General features: G+C 40.3%; 1 protein-coding gene across 4 annotated transcripts in view; it reads left to right on the top strand.

Annotated features, from left to right (window-relative positions):
- Nucleotides 1-22557, top strand: part of ACMSD (aminocarboxymuconate semialdehyde decarboxylase) — a 76612-nt gene that overhangs the window by 17362 nt on the left and 36693 nt on the right. Inside the window, exon 1 of one of the 4 annotated variants that reach the window (XM_020779622.3) lies at nt 13633-13776. The exons of 2 other annotated variants lie outside the window; for them this stretch is intronic. In XM_020779622.3, the coding sequence (XP_020635281.3) occupies nt 13720-13776 (57 nt within the window). In that variant the 5' untranslated portion in view covers nt 13633-13719. Of the gene's footprint in view, nt 1-13632; nt 13777-22557 lie in introns of those variants that run through there. One more of the 4 variants, XM_020779624.3, reaches the window with a different exon arrangement.

Here is a 22557-nt window from a genome sequence, read left to right as displayed (position 1 = left end):
GGGCAGCATATAAATAAAATAAAATAAAATAAAATAAATATGTCTTATCTTCATGACAAGGAATTTCGAAGGGCACAAGTCACTCCTGAAAAACAGCTAATTAACAAAACTGGTTTGAGCTGATGAGAATGGTAAAGGAGAGGGAACAAATTTACTTTGAAGAAGTTACTCTCATATTTGAGCAAATTCAAGGTGATTTGACATCTGATTGGGGCCTTCCATCAATGGGTCTAGAAAGTGGAATGACAGGTATCAAAATGGAAAGAGAGTTTGCATAGTTTATCCTAGGCTTTCTAAGGAGCATGTTCACCGGCTGTCTTGGTGCCTGATATGTACTCTGTTTATGCTCTGGAACCATACCGAAGTTCTGCTTCAATATGAGTATCAGTTTAGAGTAGTTAGATTTCTTATTTTCTTGTGGTAATTGTTCTGGAATTGTTCTTGCCTCAAGATCTTTCGAATGCTTATTTGCTCCACAATGTTTTTACTGCTCTGGGGACTTCTGAAACTTTTTTTTTTTTTTTGAAACTGAACTTATTTTAGCAACATCTTTTATAAAATAATAAAATTTTACAGAAGTTTGGTTATTTTAGGAAAACAGTGTTGTTGGTACTGAAGAAGGACCTTGCCTTGATCCATCTGCTGGATACCTTACATTTTGTGGGTATTTTGTCATTCCTACCTGGCAGTGTTGGCATACAAGCTAACCTGCTTAAATGTGTGAAATTTTGGTAACTCTGTGGAATATTGGTGATTTTCCCGAGGCTGTCCTGGAATTAACCCATACCAGAAAAGTCTGGGCTGAGTTGTTAGTGTGGGCCTCTCTGACCAGGCCATCATCATTATATAATTCATCCATAAACTTGTCACTGTACGTCTTTTAGAAGACGTGGTTTTACAGAGCAAAATCATGTTACTAAGGGAGTTATGGTTTCCCTATCATTGTGGAACTTTATTCTAAATCTCTCAATTTGTTAAAAGGTCACTCTTCAAACAAACAACAAAACCATCCTGTTTCCTCTTGGTAATGTACCAATACTTCCTGCCTACTATCTCTGTCTATCTCTCTTCATGAGTCATTTCTATGAAGTACCATCATATTTCTAAGAAGCCATCAATATACATAATATTTCTGCTAAAATCCTGTTTTTCAGTGTAGTAAGGAGTGTAGTTGCTGAAGGCTTTCAGGAGAAAATAGGACAACCATCAGGTCTGCTTTTGTTTGGATTCCTACATTGAGCAAGGGGTTGGACTCAATGGCCTTACCGGACCCTTCCAACTCAATTATTCTGTAATTCTAAGTCATGCTAGAGTAAGTCCACTGAATCACTGGGGATTTGGTGAGTTCATTACTCTGTAAGTCCAATTGATTAAAATGTGTCAATTTTAGTTGTACCTTAATTTCAGAAGTAACAGAATTGACTCCTGTGTTAGTCCCCAATGATTCAGTGGGCCTACTCTAGTGTGATCTCCTACACTGAGCAACAGGATTGCAACCAATGATTTATTATTTTAATTGCATTTTATGTTATTTTTATTTTTGGCTACCTCCCATATTGATCTCCATCTTTGGCTGCAGAGAATATAATCAATCTGATTTCGGCATTGCCCATCTGGTGATTTCCAACAGTCACCTCTTGTGTTGTTGGAAAAGAGTGTTTGTGATGACCAACTTGTTCTCTTGACAAAACTCTATTAGTCTTTACCATGCTTCATTTTGAACTCCAAGGCCAAACTTCCCTGTCGTTCCTTTTATTTCTTGGCTCCCTACTTTAGCATTCCAGTCCCCTAGAATGAGAATAACATCTTTCTTTGGTGTCAGTTCTAGAAGGTGTTGTAAATCTTCATAAAATTGTTCAATTTCAGTCTCCTCAGTATTAGTGGTTGGTGCATAAACTTGGATTACTGTGATGTTGAAAGGTCTGCCTTGGATTCATATTGATATCATTCTATCATTTTTGAGATTATATCCCATTACAGCTTTTCCCACTCTTTTGTTGACTATGAGGGCTACTCCATTCCTTCTACGGGATTCTTGCCCATAATAGTAGATATGATAATAATCTGAATTGAATTCGCCCATTCCCATCCATTTTAGTTCACTGACGCCCAGGATGTCAATGTTTATTCTTGCCATCTCCTGTTTGACTGCATCCAGATTACCAAGGTTCATAGATCTTACATTCCAGGTTCCTATGCAGTATTTTTCTTTGCAGCACCGGACTTTCCTTTCACTTCCAGGTATGTCCACAGCTGAGCATCCTTTCGGCTTTGGCCCAACCACTTCATTAGCTCTGGAGCTACTTGTACTTGTCCTCCGCTCTTCCTCTGTAGCATGTTGGATGCCTTTCAACCTGAGGGGCCCATCTTCCAGCGTCATAACTTTTAGCCTTTTGTTTCTGATCATGGGGCATTCTTAGCAAAGATACTGGAGTGGCATTGCCATTTCCTACTCCAGGTGGATTGCGTTTAGTCGGAACTCTCCACTATGACCTGTCCGTCTTGGGTGTCCCTGCACGGCTTACCCATAGCTTCTCTGAGTTACTCAAGCCCCTTCGTCACGACAAGGCAGCAATCTGTGAAGGAGTCAATGTAGTCCATATAGATACCGGTAACTACTGGACTAAGTACAGTATACCAATAATGTTTATCTTGGTATAAGACAATTTTCATTTTCAGCAGGGGTGCTATCTAATGCACAGCAAGCAATTCAGGTACTGAAGTCAAGTTGTTATTTAGCAAAGACCTACATCCAATTAGTAGGTATCCACTGAAAGAAAGCTCTTTGATTCATCTGAGGTCTTCACCAGCAGAAAGGGGAAGGAGTGATTTTCAGCTAGTCCTCATGAGGTCTAGGCTCCATCTGCCCAGAAAGACTGCAGGCCTTTCGGAACACTGCATGAATTGGTTTAGGGGGACTGGTGGTTGGAAAGCAAGAATTCATTTCTGTCCTAGAAATCTTCTCTGGATCAAAGAAAAATGTTGATCAGATACAATGCAATACTTTTGTCTCAACACTGATACTTTCTGACCCCTGGTGTTTTCCTCCATGCAAGTTTTAATGCCACGTGGTGACCTTCTTGATCTAACAACATGGCCTTTGTAAACAGAAGCAGGGTTTCTTCCATGTGCATCATCTGTCCTTAAATATGTGTCTTCCTATCCATTCCTCTTAGCTCTCCAGATTCTGTATTCCTTGTTTTGTCAAGCTGCTTGTTCTTTCCTCTCTTCCTCTTGGCATCACACTTGTTAAAATCTGAGAAGAATAACAGCAGAAGTGCCATAAACACTAAGTGTGTGACTTGTGCAGTCAACACTCCACCGCAAAGCTTCATTTGCAACAGATTAGCTTACACTTAATTTTCATATAATTTAATGCCAAAAGTCCTGTGATATGTACCTATCATTAGTTTTTTTTAATTAACAAGCTTTTTTTAGAAAGCTAAACAAGCTGGTACGTGGTAATGTCCTTGGTAGACTGACTGAACTTAAATAAAATGGTTATTCCTGTATACACAGCAAAGTGATGTGATTGGTTACTATTTATTTCTTCTTTTTATCCATCATTGCATTACATTTTTTGTATGCTGGACTGCACCTCAGTGTTGATCCTCTTTCCATTTCTGTACTGCTGCATCTGCAGTGACTAAATGTAAAACTGATTCACCCCACATTCTGTAACGTTGGGTAACTCAGTTACCTGTCCCCAACTTATTGTGCTTAAACTAACCTAGAGTCCTAGACAGAAAGAGAATCAAATTATACTTCTGAGTAATAATTACTTGGAAACAATAGCTATGTTGTATTGAGCAAATTCCATTTAACGGTATTTCTGCTTTAGCAAAAATGAGTATGTGTTGACCACAATCTTACTTTCAACTTGATATGCTTGTTGTGGTTGTGATGGGTGAAAGTGGGTGAGAGGGAGATGTGTAAGTAGAGAGCAACTCTTTTCCCCCCCTAAATATAATGAATTCTCAATCAGTATAAGTGTTAGGGGTTTTCTGCTGAATTTCTGTGAACAACAGTCTCAGCATAAATTGCTTGGAGGCAATACAGAAGTGACAGAAGAGTGTTAATAGCCTGCAACATTCCAGTGTTGTGTGTTGATCAATGGGAGCCAAGATTACCCAAGAAATCTAGGTGATAAGCAAATATGATGACTCATCCTTATCTAACCCTCATGTCCAAGGAAGGGCAGGATGAGTGCAGTTATCCAGAATAGCCAGGAGCCAGCTGAGTTGATGTCAGGTGAGCTGAATTGGGGCTGAAGACCAAACCCTCTAAGTTTGGGATTTCCGAAATTATTTAGGACTACCATCACTCTGACCTAACTTTGTGTAAACATTGGGGCTCTAGCCCTGGGTTGGAGAAGGTTTGGATCTGATTTAACTTGGATCTTTCTTTATTCCACCCATATTTTTTTTGCTCTTGTTCTGGCAGACTTTAGCAAAGCAGTTCTGCCACAGATCTGAAAGGAAAAAAAATTATTTACTTGTGGGACTTGTGCCTAATCCTAGCCTCATACAACCAGCGTACTTCTGAATTAGGACTGCCGTAGGTGAAGAAACTGCTATAAGCCAAAAATGTGCACAGATAGCTGAGTTTGGATGCAGTAAGCATTTTAGGGAGCTCATGTCTCCCTAGATGCACAATGTTGGAGTTGAAGCAATGGTTGTTGGGCTGTATCTGTAAACTGTGTCTCCACCAAAACTCAGCCTGCACATCTGTATATAAATATGAATATTATCGAACAACAGTAAGCTTCTCTTATGCCCTGCCCTGGGACCAAGAGACAAAGCTAACCCACACTAAACCAGTGGGTGCTATATTTGTGTAAACGTGCCAGGGCCAACACCAACCCCACAAAGAAGTTTGGCTGCTACTGGCTCTGTATTAGTTCAACAGCCTAAGCCAGAGGAAATTTAATCTTTGCTATTTGTTCTGTTAACTTGACCTGTACATAGCCAATCATGTAACTTAACACATTCTAGGTATGAAAAAGCAGCAAAGGGATGATCACTGCCTTTCCTTGCCCTGGCCTGAACCTTGGGTGGGGTGAGGCGGGGTGGGGTGTTGGCTGCGCCTGCCACTACGCACGTCTTCTTCTGGATGCTTCACCTAGACATGTGGTTTTGCCCCTCCCAACAGGGAAGGCCCACCACAGGGCTGCTGTATGGATGACTGAAATGTATTTTAGAGAAGAACAGAATAATAACAGGACAGACACAGTGCCTTGTAGATCAGACATACTAAAACAAGGGATAACAGAGGGAAGTTTACTTGGAGGTTATCTAGCACATTTTAAACATCAAAGGTAGTCCCTTCTTTTTGCTAAGAGGCCTTGCCACTAGATGGCAATATCCATTAACTGTAGTGGGCCTCAAGTTTGAATGAAGGGAAACACAATATCAAGCAGAGTTGTTTGATATCATGATTCAAGGTTTTCAAATGAAAAAATAAGATTGCGGTAATTGAACAATCATACTTAAGAACTAGCTCTGTCTCTGCCAAAAACTGTGAAATTCTACCATAGAATTCCTCATAAAATGTTACATTCTTTTTCCAAATTTATAATGCATCTGAACTACCCATTTTAACCTATCAGTAAAGTGTTTTTGTAGCGTGGGCAATTAAACAATTCTGTCCATGTACTCTGATTTTAACAGGTTCCCATTGCTATATATTATCTAATTTGGAACAGTATTGCAAATTACAGAATTCCACCCCTTCTTCCTAATTCAATCAAGGATTCTCATTTTTCTTATTTATACTGCATTATACTTACACACTGCTCTTCTTTCATGAAAGTCAGATACATCTATTCATGGTTTCCTTGGCAACATCCACAGAGTAGCACTTCAGATATGATATTGTTGATAACTAGTGCATTATGATGCAGGTAGATCATGAATCCTAACCTTAACTGGATTGATTTAGAAAGATCTGGGATACTGCAGATCAAAGTGTGATTTCTCTAATCATTTTAATCCAAATCTAAACATTCTTGAAGATTCATTAGCTATTTGGATGCTGAAAGACAGAGGCTTCAACTGTATCCACACAACACAAATTTAACACAACATACATTTGATAACTCTTTAAGTGCCATACCTTTATCTTGTAGAGTTGCAATATTTGTAGTTTAATTTGGTGCCAGAATTCTATGCTATACGTAATTGTGAAGTTCAGGGAAGTCCACTAAAGGTCTCCGGCAGGGATTTCTAAGAAGTGGCAATCATCCCTGTAAATTTTACCCAGCTTTCTCTTTAGAAAAAGATTATTACCAGTTCCTTTGTTTTTAAAAAATGAAAAAATATAAAAGCACATACACACACAGATACCACATGTATTTTTTCTGAAATTTGGCAGGTATAATCCACATATAAGAGGATAAAAGGTTCCCCTTGAAAATTTGTCCAGTCGTGTCTGACTCTAGGGGGCAGTGCTCATCCCCATTTCCAAGCCGTAGAGCCAGCGTTTGTCCGTAGACAGTTTCCATGGTCACGTGGCCAATGCAACTAGACATGGAATGGCGTTACCTTCCCACCATAGTGGTAAAAGATAAAGGTTCCCCTTGACATTTTTTTAGTCCAGTTGTATCCGACTCTAGGTGGCGGTGCTCACCCCGTTTTCAAGCTGTAGAGTCAGTGCTTGTCCAAAGACAATTTCCATTGTCACATGGCCAGCATGACTAGGGAATGCTGTTTTACCTTCTCACCGAGATGGTACCTATTTATCTACTCACATTTTTACATGCTTTCGAACTGCTATGTTGGCAGGAGATGGGACAAGCGATGAGAGCTCACTCTGTTGTGTGGATTCAAACTGCTGACCTTTCAACCTTGCAGCCCGGAAGCAGTTTGCAGTTTAACCTTCAGCACCATACTAGGCCCACAAATTGTACCCATTTTCTGTCAACAGTAAAATGGTTGTAGCTTGAGCACATCCAATGGTAGTCAATGGGTGGCCTTTTCATGTCCCTGCAGATAGATATTTTGTCAGAAGATGTCCTGGAGTTCCCTAAACCAAATGCCACATAAGAGCTGTCATGCTGAAGGTTTCTTGAATCATATGTTGGGAGTTGTTGGTCTTCAGGGAAAATGGTAGTTGAACGTTCCCTTCCAAGACACAGACGGACTCCCCACTCTGAATTGCCTTCAGCAGCCTAGCAGCCTGGCCCTAGGGACAGAAGCATGCTGGTTCAGTTAACCAATAGATGCGGAATTACCTACATGATGAATCAGTAAAGGAACGCTCATAAGCACAACACTCCCCTGTTCTTCAACCAACATGGAGGGCTTTTAGCTGCCTAGAGATCTGAAAACTCTGGCTTCAAAGTTTGTAGCTGAACTGTAAATTGAAATTGGTCTTTTTGTTAGACTACATATTTTCTGTCTGCTGGTATTTAGCAGGTATTGAGCTACTGTGACTCCTTGTGTGCAACAAATCCTCTCCACCATCTCAAGAGCAACAATAGCTGATGTTGGCAAAATTAAAGGAGGAAAAAGGGTGGAAGCCAGAAAAATGCAAACTACAGTATTGTGGCACTTTAAAGAGTGACAGTTATTTCAGTATGAACTTTCATGGATGAAAATGTACTTCTTCAGACACAAGTGCAAATGAATGTCCTCAATATATTCTACAAGTATATATTAATCTCCCATATAAGCAAAGTGGTACTCAAGGTTTTGCAACCAAGACTTTTACTACATATGGAGTTAGAAATGCCAAATGTACAAGCTGGATTCAGAAGACAAAGAAGCACTAGAGATTGTATGGGAAATAAACATTCTCTACTGGAGCATGTCAAAGAATTTCAGAAGAAAATCACTCCATGCTTTATTGATTATAGTAGCGGCTCTGCATTGTTCTTAAAGAAATGAATATGCCTCAACATTTGATTGTCCTGATGCCTAGCCTACACTTTGGGCAAGAAGCTACTGCTAGAATGAAATGTGAAGAAAGAAAAATGGTTTCTTAAGCAAAAGTATCAGGCAAGGTTATATTTTATCTCTTTGTCTATTCAATTTATATGCAAAATACATCATATGGAAAGCTGTATTGGATTCAGATAGATGAGGAGTAAAGATTGGTCAAAGAAATGTTGATAATCTAAAATACACTGATGAGATCATATTAATGCCAAAAGCAGAATGACTTCAAATGACTTCTAATGAAGGTAGAAGAAGAATGTGCAAGAGGATGACTACAGTTGAATGTTAAGAAGAGAAAAACCATATCTATAGAAGCATAACATCAATACCAACAGTAAAGAAATGGAAACTGTTTTAAGATATTCTATATCTTGGTTCAATCATCAATCCAAATGGAAACTACAGCCAAAAAATTTGAAGAAAACTAAGATTGGGAAGAGCACCTGTGAAGGAAGTAGAAGAGATCCTCTGATGTAAGAATGTGTCAAGTTGAAGATCATCCTACATTATGGTATTCCCAATTACTATGTATATATGTGACAGGTAGATATATCCTCATGATATATGAGGTGGGAGTCAAGATCGGGTAAGGATATAGATAGCAGAAAAAGTGAAAATTGTTTGTTTGTTTTTAATATATTTTATTTTTCCAAAACAAATACAACAATACAAAATACTTACTAACAATCTAAAACACAGTGCACCCCCATACCCAATTCTTTTATTATGAACCTCCTTTCCAAAATTGTATTGACTGTTGGTTAGAGGCGTTCCCCTTCCATTCACTAATACAAATTCAATAAATCTACCCCAAATACCATTAAAATATTTAAACTTATTTCCCCTCTTTTAATCTTACGTTCAGTAGTCAATTTGTCATTTAACGCAATGTTCCATAATTCGTTATACCAGTCTTCTAATTTAATATCATGTTCGTCTTTCCAGGGTCTAGCTATTCATATTCTAGCACTTGTCATAAAATTAGAAATCAATTCATTTGAGCAATAATCAAGTTCTATCATCAAAAAATTGTCAGCAAAGCAATTTTAGAGTAAAATTCAATATCTTTTAGTGTAAAAAGAACAAAGAGTTTAAATAAGTTGCCTTCTGGACTAGAACTCCCCAAATCCCCCAATCAAAGAGGAATTCAGGGGACTGTAGTCCCCAAAAAGTAACTTGTCTGAGCTCTGCATGTATCCTAGTGCTAATGTAACCCCTGTGAAATATTGGTTCTGCCCAAAGTGGTGAGACTAAGAAACAGCGAGTCTGTGAATAAAAGATTTGAATCAGAAAGAGCAGGAATGCTGAAGAGACTGGAGCTGCTGTTGCCATTTAGACTGCAAAGGCCCTTGAAAGCTTGGTCTAGGGTTTTGAAGATTCTGCATGTGGAGTTGATTCTTCTGTTTCATGGATACCCCAACTGGTTGAGGAAGCTATCGTGGATATTTGTTTAACTTTGAATTCAAAAGGACACTCTACAAGCAACACGTGCTGTTGCTGAGCGTTTGTGCAAACTGTAGCATTTTTGTTATTGTTATCATTGTTCATATCTGTTATATAACTGTAAATAAGAGACTAATTTTGTGAACTTGTATTTTTAAGTTTCATCAATAGCCCCATGGAACTATGTTATACTTGCTTGCTTGCTTGCTTGCTTGCTTGCTTGCTTGCTTGCTTGCTTGCTTGCTTGCTTGCTTGCTTGCTTGCTTGCTTGCTTGCTTGCTTGCTTGCTTGCTTGCTTGCTTGCTTGCTTGCTTGCTTGCTTGCTTGCTTGCTTGCTTGCTTGCTTGCTTGCTTGCTTGCTTGAGGACAGTGAAGCACTCACAAGACTATTACATAGTTTTGGCAGATGCTCAACACTTCTTTTTAACTTACAAAAGAACCACTAGGACCAACCTGGCAAACTCTTGCTGCAGTGGAATCCATGGTTGTTTCATTAAGGCCAGTGTTGCATTACAAGCAATGTGTGTCATTTGTTTAAAAAGCCAGCTGAGTAAACAAATCAATAACACTCAGGCTGGGTAACTATTGGTCAATGCCACAGGGTCCCCACCCCCCAAGCATGCCAATCCAGACTGGATTATTCTTGGCTCAAATCTAAACTGGCCTCTGGTGGTGCAGAAAATATCTCCCTTTATTGCATAAAATCAAGCTGCCTTGACAGTGTAAAAAATCTCTTGATTTTTTTTTCTACATAGCAAAATGATTTGCATAGATGTGTCTTCAGCAAGAAATTACATTGTGCCTTTCTTAATAACTTATCTTCCTTAGGAATAAAATAGAGGTACAAGTATTGAAATTTGCAGTCATTTCTTTATTTCTTTAGGATCTTTTCCTTTTTTTCAGATTTGTCACTGTTAAAGCTAAATGAAAGGATCAAAATGGTTAAGACATTAGGCATGTAAGTAACCTTTGATTGATTGATTGATTGATTGATTGATTGATTGATTGATTGATTGATTGATTGATTGATTGATTGATTGATTCATTCATTCATTCATTCATTCATTCATTCATTCATTTAGCTGTCATGGAGGATGATCTTGTCTAGGACCATGACTTTGGCAGAAACCAAAGAATTAAGTATTTTCCTTTGGCACCTCCCAGTGTGGCTAGCCATTAGCTAGCTAGGCTATGTAGTACTTACACACTAGTATAAGCACAGTGTGAGATGGGATGCGAGTTGGAGGCATCGCTGGCTGAAGTGCCATCCATCCTCGACACTGAGAATAGGCCTGAGGAGAAGGGCAAACTGGGAGCACAGAATAAACACCCTGAGGGGAAGGAACAGGAAACATTGATCCAGTGTATGAAGGGGTGGGAATTAATGAGAGAGGAAAAGAAAAGGTGGGAAACAAGAAGGGGGATTGCAGAGAGAGAGAGAGGTGGGGTAAAGGGAAGTTATAAGGAGAGAGGAGCCCTTGCCTCTGGGCTGGGAGTGAATATGGACTGATAGATGGGAAAGGATTGAAGTACTGAGAGAAGAGGCTGACTGTTGGAGGAGGTCCGCTATTCCCGCATGTCCCTCTTATTGGGGAGAAACTGAGGCAAGAGAGTTGAGAAGGAAGATTAGGGAGGAAAGGGAAAGAGTAGTGGAGGAAAGGCATAAGAGAAGCGAATAGGGAGTTCTGGCAATGAAGATGGAGCAGTTGAAAAAGTCTGGGAGACATTGGATCGGCTGGGGAATACCCTCTGGGATGACCTTCTCAGAGATGAGGCTGTGCCCCTGTTGCCTGGCCCACCGACTACCATGTTAAGAGACTGGACAACCTCAGATCCACCGGGTCCATGGAACTCTAGCTATGGCAACCCCTTTCTTGTTGAAGATTGGAAACCCCTGACTGTCCCATTGACAGAAGGAGACACAGAAATGTTTAAGGGCACTAGTTTATTTGTTCAAGACACAATAAATGTTCCATTGTTGAAAGAGCAACCCTCGAATGAAGGCTTTCTTGCAAAGGAACCAGAGTTGGCTTAGGTACATATAGCATCATCACACATAGTCTTAGAATATGGACAGAGTGCACCCTGCACAGCATAGCAGACAGCAACTAAGCATAGTTTCTCCTAAGAGACAACTAAGAAAACTGAAGTAACTTCTGAACTTGTTTTTATTCCTTATTCATCACCTTCCAGAACTTTTGAGATGGTCCACCAAAGAGGCTTCAAATTTACTCAAATGTTAATGAAGCCAAGAACAGTTTCTTTCCCCCTCTCTTCACCACACCTGAAGTCATTCCCCAACCAGCACAGTACTGGGGAACAAATCGTGCAGCATTGAAGTCTTAGCCCAACAGATAAATCATAGGCAGAGCTTCCATTCCTTTGTGGGCAAAAGCTCCTTTCTCTCAGCCAGCAGTTCCCAGGCACTGAGGAAAGCCTGATTTTTCCCTCTGTTTCTCAGTCTCTTCAAGCAAAGATTACTGATCTGAAGACTAACTCGTATCAATGTACACTACCTGAGTGGGTTTATGAACACTGGTATAACTAACCCAGTTAGGCTTTCACTGAAAATCTCACAGCTAATTCTTTTTGTGTTGGGAATAGGATGGTGTGAGGAAAAGAAGACAAGAGATGGTGAACTGTCCTCTCCCATCCAAAAGCATGGAGGAAATCTGGAAGAGCCCCTGGACTTGATAGACCTGAGGGCAAGAATATCTGGTTTGAATGTAGAGGAAAAGGAAAGCTGGAGGAGGAGCTACTGGGGGGGGGGGAGAGTGGATGAAGAAGGCTGGGAGGAAATGGTGAAGGAGGACCCATGCACAAGGGAGTGGGTGACCCTAAGGATCCCCTGAGAAGTGGCTAAGGCTGAGTGGAAAGAGAGAAAGGAATGGAAACCACCCTTTTGAGGCGAAACTGAAGAGAGGGAAAAGAGGAGACAAAGGGAATACAGTACTTTGAGAGGGAAGCCCACAAAAGAGAGGCTCAAAAGTGCCCATCTTACCGTGGGGCCAGTCCTGGGATGAGATGACTCCCTACCAGACCTTGCAAGGACCTGGGCAAAAGAGTTTGGGAACCTGCTATGGACTGGGTGTTCCATCAGCAAATGTAGGCTTTGAGCAAAGATACCCATTTCCTGAGCCTGGCACTTTGTTGCCTTTTCTTTGTTATGTTAGCCCCTCCAAAAGGGGAGTTGAGAATGTTGATAATTGAAGTCTACTCCCAGAGCACTTATCCGAAACTTATTCCAGTTTCGTTCTCATTAAATTAAAAACCTTAATTTGAAAACCAATATTGCCTCTGACACCATGATTGAGGGGACTGAGATTAAGGAGAATGTGTATAGAAGACATTTTCCAAAATTAAAATTTTGCTTTGGGAGAATTAAGTTTTTTAATCTAAGCACAGACAATGGATTTATTTATTTATTTATTTATTTATTTATTTATTTATTTATTTATTTATTTATTTTATTTCTATCCCGCCTATCTGATCATATTAGACCACTCTAGGCGGCTTACAGTAAAAACAACAATGTAATTTTAAGACTTTACAGCAGAAACGTAAATAATAAAAAAGAATAAAGAACAGAATAAGAAAAAAGATCATCAATGTTTTTAGTTGTTTCTTAAAAATGCCCAGCGAGGGAGCCGCGCGAATCTCAGGGGGCAAGTTGTTCCAAAGGCGAGGAGCCACCGCCGAGAAGGCCCGGTTTTTGTTCTTTTCCTTTCGTGCCTCTCTCGGCGTTAGGCTCCTCAGCCTTATCTCCTGGCTCGCGCGAGTGACACGGGTAGATCTAGGTGGGAGAAGGCGTTCCGCCAAGTATCGAGGTCCTAAACCGTTTAGGGCTTTGTAAGTAAGCGTTAACACTTTGAAATCAATGCGGAATCGGATGGGCAGCCAATGCAATGCGGCCAGAGTGGGGGAGATATGTTGGTATCTTCTCAGCCCACTGAGTAGTCTGGCCGCCGCATTCTGCACCACCTGTTTACATCATTATAGGAAGAAACTGCTAACAAATTATCAAATTATGTCCTTCAATGAAATTCCACAGATAGAAGGTATATTTCCATTGTCGTACAGCTCAGTATAAAGGCCACCAGGTTTATAAAGGATATGTGCTGTACATCTCTTCATTTTACATAGTGGAGCCGATACAAAATACTGGCTGCCTGATTGGTAAGCAGACATCTGAGACAGGACAGTGGGAGGACCTGAACAGCAATTTAAGTTAATGAAAAACTACCGCTCAGGAGGAGGCCAGGCAATACACAGGCACAATTAAAGTTTAAGAGGGAGGGGAAATCTTTATTGAAACTAATCTTCAGGTGAATCTGCAGAGATGAAAATCGACATTCATACTCACATTCTGCCCAAGATGTGGCCTGATCTAAAACAGGTAACCACAACATTGGTTATTTGATTTAAAACGCAATAAAAAGCCATAACGTTTCTGATTTCTGATGATGTTTTCAGCTGAGCGTTGTCTCTGATATATATGGGCTTGGAGAATTCCCTTCTGGATTGGGTGCATTTTTGTTTTTTTAGATCAGAGAACTCACAGAAAAAGAGCAGAGAGAGAGAGAGAGAGAGCTTAATGCTATGTGTGCCAGAGGGCATTTTGAACGGTTTTGATACAATTATATGAAACAAAGTTATTCCAATAGCTGCTTAGTAAAGCCCGAAGTTTAGGTGTAGCTGCCTTTTATACTAACTTGGAAAAAATGAGCTCATTAAGCTAAAAGCACATTTTAAACATGTTTTACTGAGGAGTGCTACTTTCACAGTAGCTTGCTCCCTTGCAAATGTGTTTGTCAGGGCAGCCAGCTTACTTGAATATCTGCTACTAGTTAATTTGTCCAAAAAATGATGCAGAAACATAAATAATACTTGGATAAATTACAGTAGGCATATTCGTAGCATGCCTAGTAGCACACAGGAAATGGCAGGAAATGACATTTCACTTAGCTGAGGAGTTGGGGTGTGTGGAAATCCACTATATTCCTTATTTCTCAGTGTAAAAGCTTGCCATCTGGTAGATTTGAAGGGTAAGATGGTAATTTTATTAGAAGAAGATTTGTTTTCACTTTGAAATAATTGATGATGTGAAGTGATGTGCTTGCGAACAGCAGTAGCAGCAATGTTACATTAGCAGAATTAGCACTACAGTTTGAAATAAATATTAATTTTTGTCAGGGTTTTGTTTTGTTTTGTTTGTTTTTTTGCAAGCATCACAATCACATAACTATGGAGGTAACTATTGTGATAGGAAGTTAATTACATTGCATCAGATATAGTTCTCATTGGAAATCAATGTATTGTTTCTTGCAATAAAATCGTGATATCTTAAAGCATCGTGCCTCTCCCCCAAATTTAGGGAGTTGCTTAGGTCACATGGTATCTATGTGGCAAACTGTTACAGTTCTTGGCCATGTTCAGATATATACAAGATAAACAGAAAGGTTGTTTGACACCGCAGGATTTCGAAGTCACGCAATCTTCCATAGCAAAACAGGCCATGGGATAAGAGTTCAAACCCATGTCCCATGGCATGGTTCTAGACAATCACACACCACCACTCTGGCAGGCAGAACCCGTAAGTACAGTGGTCTATCCCAGGGCATCAGTATCTAAAGGGTACAAAAATTTGCTCAATTAGCCTTGTTGGTGGAAAGATGTGAGTCTGTCTAGTTGGACCATGTATACCAACTCTGGAGCTATTCCTCTCCAGGCAGAAGGAAAACAGAACAGGTAGGTCCAATGCAGAACCAGAAACACCATTGCATGCAAAGAATCAGGCATTCCTCCCCATTCCTCCCTCCCCTCCTCTCATATGCCAACCTCACACAACCCAAGATTAACCAATAGGGCAGCGTCTTTTTTTTCCCCCCCCTTTTGGAACTACAAGAGAACCAGTGGCCATGCCAAGCTGAGCCCTGACTGTGGAAAACATCAGAATCCAATTTTAGAAAGATTGCCTTCTTCTATTACAAATTCTCTTATGCTAAGGGATTCTAGGAATAATAATAATAATAATAATAATAATAATAATAATAATAATAATAATAATAATAATAATAATAATAATAATAATAATAATAATAATAATAATAATAATAATGATGATGATGATGATGATGATGATGATGATGATGATGATGATGATGATGATGATGATGATGATGATGATGCCAGTAAATGTTTTTATAATTTTGATTGCACCTGGAGTTTTTGAATAATAATAATTGATAGACATCTTGAACATAACATACAGACATTATATTAATAGAACAAAGAAATGTCTCGATCACTGACATTGCACTTCCAAGTGATGCCAGAAGTGAAAATAAAGAATTGGAAAAACTAACAAAGTACAGAGACCTGACAATTGAAACATCTCGCTTGCGGATGAAATGTACTTCAGTGGTCCCCGTAGTTATTGGGGCTTTGGGAACAGTAACAAGACATTTCACATAGTATTATAAGCAGTTGCAGAGCTCAGAAATAACATCACCAGAATTAAAAAAAATGGCAGTATTAGGAACAGCAAACATATTATGCCGATCTTTAACAGATACTTAGGTTTTCGGTTAAAACTCTTATCTGTTATATAATATCAGTCAATGTTTTTATAATTTTATTTATTTAAAATATTTTTATCCCACCTTTCTCCTTGAAAAGGACCCAAGGTGGCTTACAACAATGAAATACAATATTTAAAATATACAACGGTGGTTAACATCATTAAAAGACAATATTAAAATAATGAACAATGAATAAGGAGGCATCTTACATCATTAACAGACAATATTAAGGCAAAGATCAATAAGTATAAAAAAATGTAAACAAAATCATTCTGAGAAATGGAGAACACAAAAATGGGGAAAAAAGTAATACTAAAAATCCAGTCAGAGCAGTAATGCAAAACAATCCATCTAAAAATCACACACAGGTTGCTGGTTACTGAGGGAAGGCTTGGCTGAAGAGAAACGTTCTTCTTGCGTGCTTGCAGAAGGACAGGAAAGATGGGACCACTCCAGCCTCCTGTGGGAGGGAGTTCCAAAGTCTGGGTGCAGCAACAGAGAAGGCTCTCTCCTGTGTCCCCAACAGACAGATGCATCTGGGAAGGTGGTGGGACCAAGAGAAAGGCCTATCCTGATGTCCTTAACATCCAAGCCAGCTCATAATGGGAGATATGGTCTCTGAAATAGCTTAGACTCAGGCCATTTAGGGCTTTATAGGTTAAAAACAGCACTTTAAATTCTGCCCGGTAACTGATCAGCAGCCAGTGGAGCTGCTGTTACAAGGGGGTTATGTGATCCCTGTAACCAGCCCCAGTTAGCATTCTGGCTGCTGCATTTTGGACCCGTTGAAGTTTGCTGACACTTCCTATCAGCAGCCCCACATAGAGCACATTACAGTAATCCAGCTGGGAAGTAATTAGGGCATGTATCACAGTGGGCAGATCAGATCTCTTGAGGAACAGATGTAGCTGATGCACTAGTTTTAATTGTGCAAATGCACTCCTGGCCACCGCCAAGACCTGGGCATCCAGGTTCAGAGATGAATCTAGGAACAACTTCAAGCTGTACACCTCCTTTTTCAATGAGAGTGTAATCCCATCCATTACCAGCTACATCCCTATTCCTTGATCTGCCTTTTGACTGACCAGGAGCACCTCTGTCTTGTCTGAGTTAAGTTTCAATTTATTCACCCTCATACAATCCATTACTGATACCAAACATGGATCTAGAGCTGAAGTAGCTTCCTTGGATTTAGATGGCAAGGCGAGGTAGAGTTGGTTGTCATCCGCATACTGGTGACACCAAACCCCAAAACTCCGGATACTCTCTTCCAGAGGTTTCATGTAGATGTTAAACATCATAGGAGACAAAACAGAATGCTGTGGGATTCCACAGGCCAGCGGCCAGGGTGTCGAACAGGAATCCCCCAGCACCACCTTCTCAGCTCTCTCCTCCGGGAAGGGCTGGAGCCACCATAAAACAGTGCCCCCAAGTGCCATTCCAGAGAGAGAAGTTGGGAGGATACTGTGGTCAATAGTATCAAAAGATACAGCAAAACCAACAGGGACACAGATCCCCTATCTGGTTCCCAGCGTAGGTCATCTACCAAGGCGACCGAAGCTATCTCTCTCCCATAACCAGGCCTGAATCCAGATTGAAATGGATCTAGATACTCTGTCTCGTCCAGAAACCTCTGGAGCTGAGAGGTCACAACGCACTCTAGTACCTTCCCCAACAATAGGATATTATATACTGGTTGGTAATTATTCAATATTATGGTGTCCAAAGAGGCCTTTTTTAACAATGGTCTTGCTATTGCCTCCATTTAGCATGTGGAGATCCTACTCTGTTGCAAGGAAGCATTCACCACTCCTCCTACCCAATCAACCAGTCCCTTCCTGGTGGCTTTTACAGGCCATGAAGGACAAAAATCCAACAGGCACATGGTAGCCCTCACCTCCCCAAGGATCCTAATCACATCATGGGGCTACAGCAACTGAAACACATCCATTAACACAGGGGAAGCATAGGGTGCAATTTCACTCACAGGGCCTGAAACAGCTACAGCATCCAAGTCAGAGCAGATCTGAGCAATTTTGCCTGCAAAGTATTGTGCAAATTTTCATAATGAGCTACAGTGTGGTCTGCATTACCTACCTGCATGTAGCAGACTCCTAACCATTCAACAAAAGCTCCTCTAGGCAATTCAGTGCAGATGCAATAGGAGCAGAGAAGAATGAATTCTTTGCTGCTACCACGGCCTTGGAATAGGCATTCCAATGGGCCCTAACTCTTTTCTGATCATATTCACTGAGTTTTCTGCCATAATTGTTCAAATCTATGACCCACACGTTTCATCTCCATTAGCTCCCTGGTGAACAAAGGGGCCAATTTGGCTCTGCTTTGAGGGAGGAGATATTTAGGAGCAATCATGCTGATGGCTTTTGCCATTTCCTCATTTCAGAGATCAACCAGGGATTCAATAGAGTCACCTGTCAAGTAGACAGGAAACTCCCCAATGGCACCCACAAAACCATCTGGATCCATCAACCTTCTGGGACGGATTTTCTTAGTCTGACCCCCACCCCTGCAAAGGCTCTGAGTTCCAGTGAGTCCAAATTACACTAGACAATGGTGTGCCCAAAACAATGAAATTACAGGAAGTTCTTCTACACCCAGGTCACCGACATCTTCACTGGTAAAGATGACCAGACCTAAAGGGTGGGCCACAGCATGGGTGGGGGCAGATACCATTTGGGACAGATCCATGGTCATCATGAAGGTAATGAAGTCTTGAGAAACCCCTGTATCAGCATGGATGTTAAAGCCCCCCAACACAACCCCTGATACCAGCTCAGTTAGCTGTGGAAGAGCGGTTGTTATGGCATGGGGTAGGTGGTCAACCAGGAAAATTCCTATTTTGTCCTGGGCTCCTTCTTTCAGAAGCATACATTCACACCCATTTTGATTGTCTGTGCCTGTTATTTCTGAATAATAATAATAATGAACCTTAACAGATTTGATCAGGATAGTAAATGATGTAGGGGAGCATTGACTTTCCCACTGCCAGCTCATACAAACAGACCTTGAGGAGGCAGTACATCAAAGTGCCTTCCTCCTCATTTCCCTTCCTATATGCCAGCAGTTGTGTCAGCAACATTTCTTAGATTATTTTTATATTGCTAACCCCCAGACTGGAGAAAGAGGGAGTTATGTGAATGAGTGAATCATATTCCAGTGACTGAAAAAATATAGTAATGTCCATTGATGTATGCATCTTTACAAAGACATTGGAGATGGGGGGTATTCGTATTCGTATAGCCCCGCACACGTGGTGTTAACAATGGTCCTGCCCCATGGCTGGACAGTCCACTAACCAATCTGCCAAGGACACAGACGGTGCAATTCTACCAAAGGCTCCGCAGTGTGTGATCCGCTCATCACTCCTGGCAGGAGGCGGGAGGACAAGAGTGGCGAGTGGATCGCGCGTTGCAGAGCCATTGGTAGAATCACGCCATCCATGTCTGCGGTGGATCGGTCAGTGGACCATCCGGCCCCATGGGGCTCGTCCATCATTAACGCCACCTGTGCGGGGATATTCGTATACAAATACGAATACCCCCATCTCTACATTGGACACATTCATGTGGAATACAGATCTATCTCTGGGTTTGAACTAAATGGCATCTCCATGCTCACTCCCTCTCTTTCTGATTCAGTCCCCCAAGTGCTTGTGTTTATATAGTCAAAACCGCAGCATCTGTGCAGACGTACGAAATATCAGCAAACACGTGTTCAACCAGAAGCTTGCACATGTGCGAAAGGGAGGTTGCCATAAAATGTAATAGTGGAAAAACAAGGATTAAATGTAATAGGGATTGGGTGCTAGTGTGTGCACATAGATACCCTTAAAGCGGGGGGAAATTGAAAGTGGGAATCTAAACCACCCAATGGGGACTGAGCATTTCAAGTGGTCATGGAATAGTGACTAACCACTGCAGAGGAAAACAAGGTGTCCAGAACTCTGATCAAGAAGGGTCCACACTGTAAGATGTTGCTGGACTGGATCTTTTACTCTAAATATCAGTTGCTAGGGAGACAAGGGTAGTGACAAAGAGGCAAATGGGGTCCATGACTCTCTGAATGATAGGTCTGCCTCCCCATAAGAATTTTTCTTTCAGTTCTCAAATGTCCTGCACTTTAGCAGCTTACCACTAAAAATATAATTGAGGCACCCAGAGAGAGGAAGTGGAGCAAAGTTAAAGGGCCATAGCAAGAAAACATGAATAAGGAGAACAGATACAAGAGGCAAAGCTGTGGGCAAATTTATAGGCCCTGGTTTGGGAATGAATACACCAAAAGTCCAAAACAAATAGGGAAGGCCAATATTGTAGACTGCTGTGTCAAAACAGGACAGCCTCCACTTTATTTATTATCCCAGATGCTTGTTAGATACAATTAGACCTCAGGAGACATATTTCCTATCTGCAGAACACAGAAATTTGCTTGGGTAATTATTTACAGTTGTAGTTCCAAATCCAATTAAAAAAATATATTTATAACTATTTAATTCTTCAAAAACGAAAACAAAAAAACTTCAGTATATGAATGTGGGGTATTGTGCTTCCGTATACACAATTCAAAATGCCAGGAAATAGTTCGATATTGGTGCCCAATCTTGTGCCCACATGGCCAGTAGGAAAAAGGAGGCCAGGCTTTACAATGCAAAGGGCAGTCTGAATGTTGACAAGACCAAGGGCAGCAGTCAAGATGATCTACAAAAGACCCTTGTGTGCTCACTATCATTCACAAAGTGACCCCAGGCAAGGGAAAATCCCAAAAGCTGACTTATTTTCTCATCAGTTAACCACTTCTCACCAAAATAAAATTGTCAAGACTGTTTTTTCACAAGTGTGAATGGTATTGAGCACAAGAGAGTATCCTGTAGACCATCTTGTCTGCTGCCATTGGTATGGCACAGAGCAAGAACAGACTGTCTGCTACATCTGCCACATCTGTGCCAAATTGGGTGCTGTTCCAAAATGCAGTTTCAAAGTTACAGTTTTTGTTTTGATTTTTTTTGCTTTGGCTGCCCTCATTTTTAGAATTGCCTTGTAGAATGTTGATTTGTTCTGCCAGCAAACTAATAATACTGCACTAATTATTTATAAATGCATATCCATCATAATGAAAGTGTATTTTTTAAAGTTAGTCTTCCTTTGTTTCTTTTTCAAAGTGGATCTAATTGCTTCTTCAGATATTATGCACTAATTTAAAAAATAAAACTTGTATTAAATAAAATAGTGTCCATTTGTTGAGCACAAAGGGGAATTCTGTTTCAGCTTCACATCTATACTGCATAGCACTTATTATTGAGAGATCAGCTCTAGCCACCCAAGGACACAAAAACAGTTATACAGTACTGTATATATATATATAGCAGTATTACATATATATTTGTTTATTTATTTCTAGGCTGTCTTTCTCTCAATAGGGCATTCAAGACAGCTCACAGTATTAAAAAGAATAGAATTAAAGAATATAATTTAAAAACATAGTAAGATATGCATTAAAAACAAATAAACTGTAAGACAGATTAAAATACAATTGATTAATTAAAAGCAGGCAATTTATTGAAAACTACCTTAACAAAAAAAATGGCATTCAAGGACTCAGCCATGATTGTTAGAATTCTGCCTGAAAAGGTGGGTTGGCAGATGGATAAAAGGGGGAGGAGCCAACCTGACCTCCAGAGGGAGAGTATTCCTTCACCTGGGAGCAGTCATAGAGAAGGCCCTCTCTCCTGTCCCCTCAACGCTGAAGGCACTGGCAGTAGAAAATGCATTTATCAAGTTTGTTTATTGAAATAAGATACAGATATATGGTATATTAATGTTGAACAATTAATAGACATTGAAAAACATTAACAATTGTTACAGGCAAACTTTGTAGATTACAAGGGAAGGTGAAAGGTGGCAAAAAGTAGCTTACAAAAAAATTGTTGTAAGCTGCCCAGAGACCTTTGGGTAGTGTGGGCGGCATATAAGTTAAATAAATAAAAATAAATAAATAAATAAAAAGGGCAATCAAGAGCAGTCTGTTACTGAATATGAAGGAATTGGATTACTTGGACAAAGAACCATCATCATAAAGAAAAGCAGACATGTTTTTCTTTTCTCAAAAACAGTTCTCACATTAATATTGTATGATTTACAAATAATACACCTTATTTAACTTTCATCACACCAGCCTCAATACTACCACAGTGGGTGTGTAAGATTTTATTGGTAGAGCCAGTCAGAGTTAGCTGACTGGTCCAGAGTATGGGACAAAATGGCATCTAGTTCCGTCTTCTGTGCAGAAGCTGACTAGAATGGCAGTTGAATCTTACCTCAACAGTGATAATGGGTGGCATCTTCCAGACTAGTATAAGGACAAGCTCTAGAACAGTGGTGTCGAACTGTGGCCCTCCAGATGTTCTTGGCCTTCAACTCCCAGAAATCCTGACCAGCAGAGGTGGTGGTGAAGGCTTCTGGGAGTTGAAGTCCAAGAACATCTGGAGGCCCAAGGTTGGAAACCACTGCTCTAGAACATCTATTCCATGCTTACCATTTAGTTTCTCATGTCACCATAAACATTTACTCTGGGCAAGGTAT

The sequence above is a fragment of the Pogona vitticeps genome, chromosome 1 (assembly GCF_051106095.1).
Source record: "Pogona vitticeps strain Pit_001003342236 chromosome 1, PviZW2.1, whole genome shotgun sequence".
NCBI classification, from domain to species: domain Eukaryota; kingdom Metazoa; phylum Chordata; class Lepidosauria; order Squamata; family Agamidae; genus Pogona; species Pogona vitticeps.
This window is presented reverse-complemented; position numbering and strand designations above follow the sequence as displayed.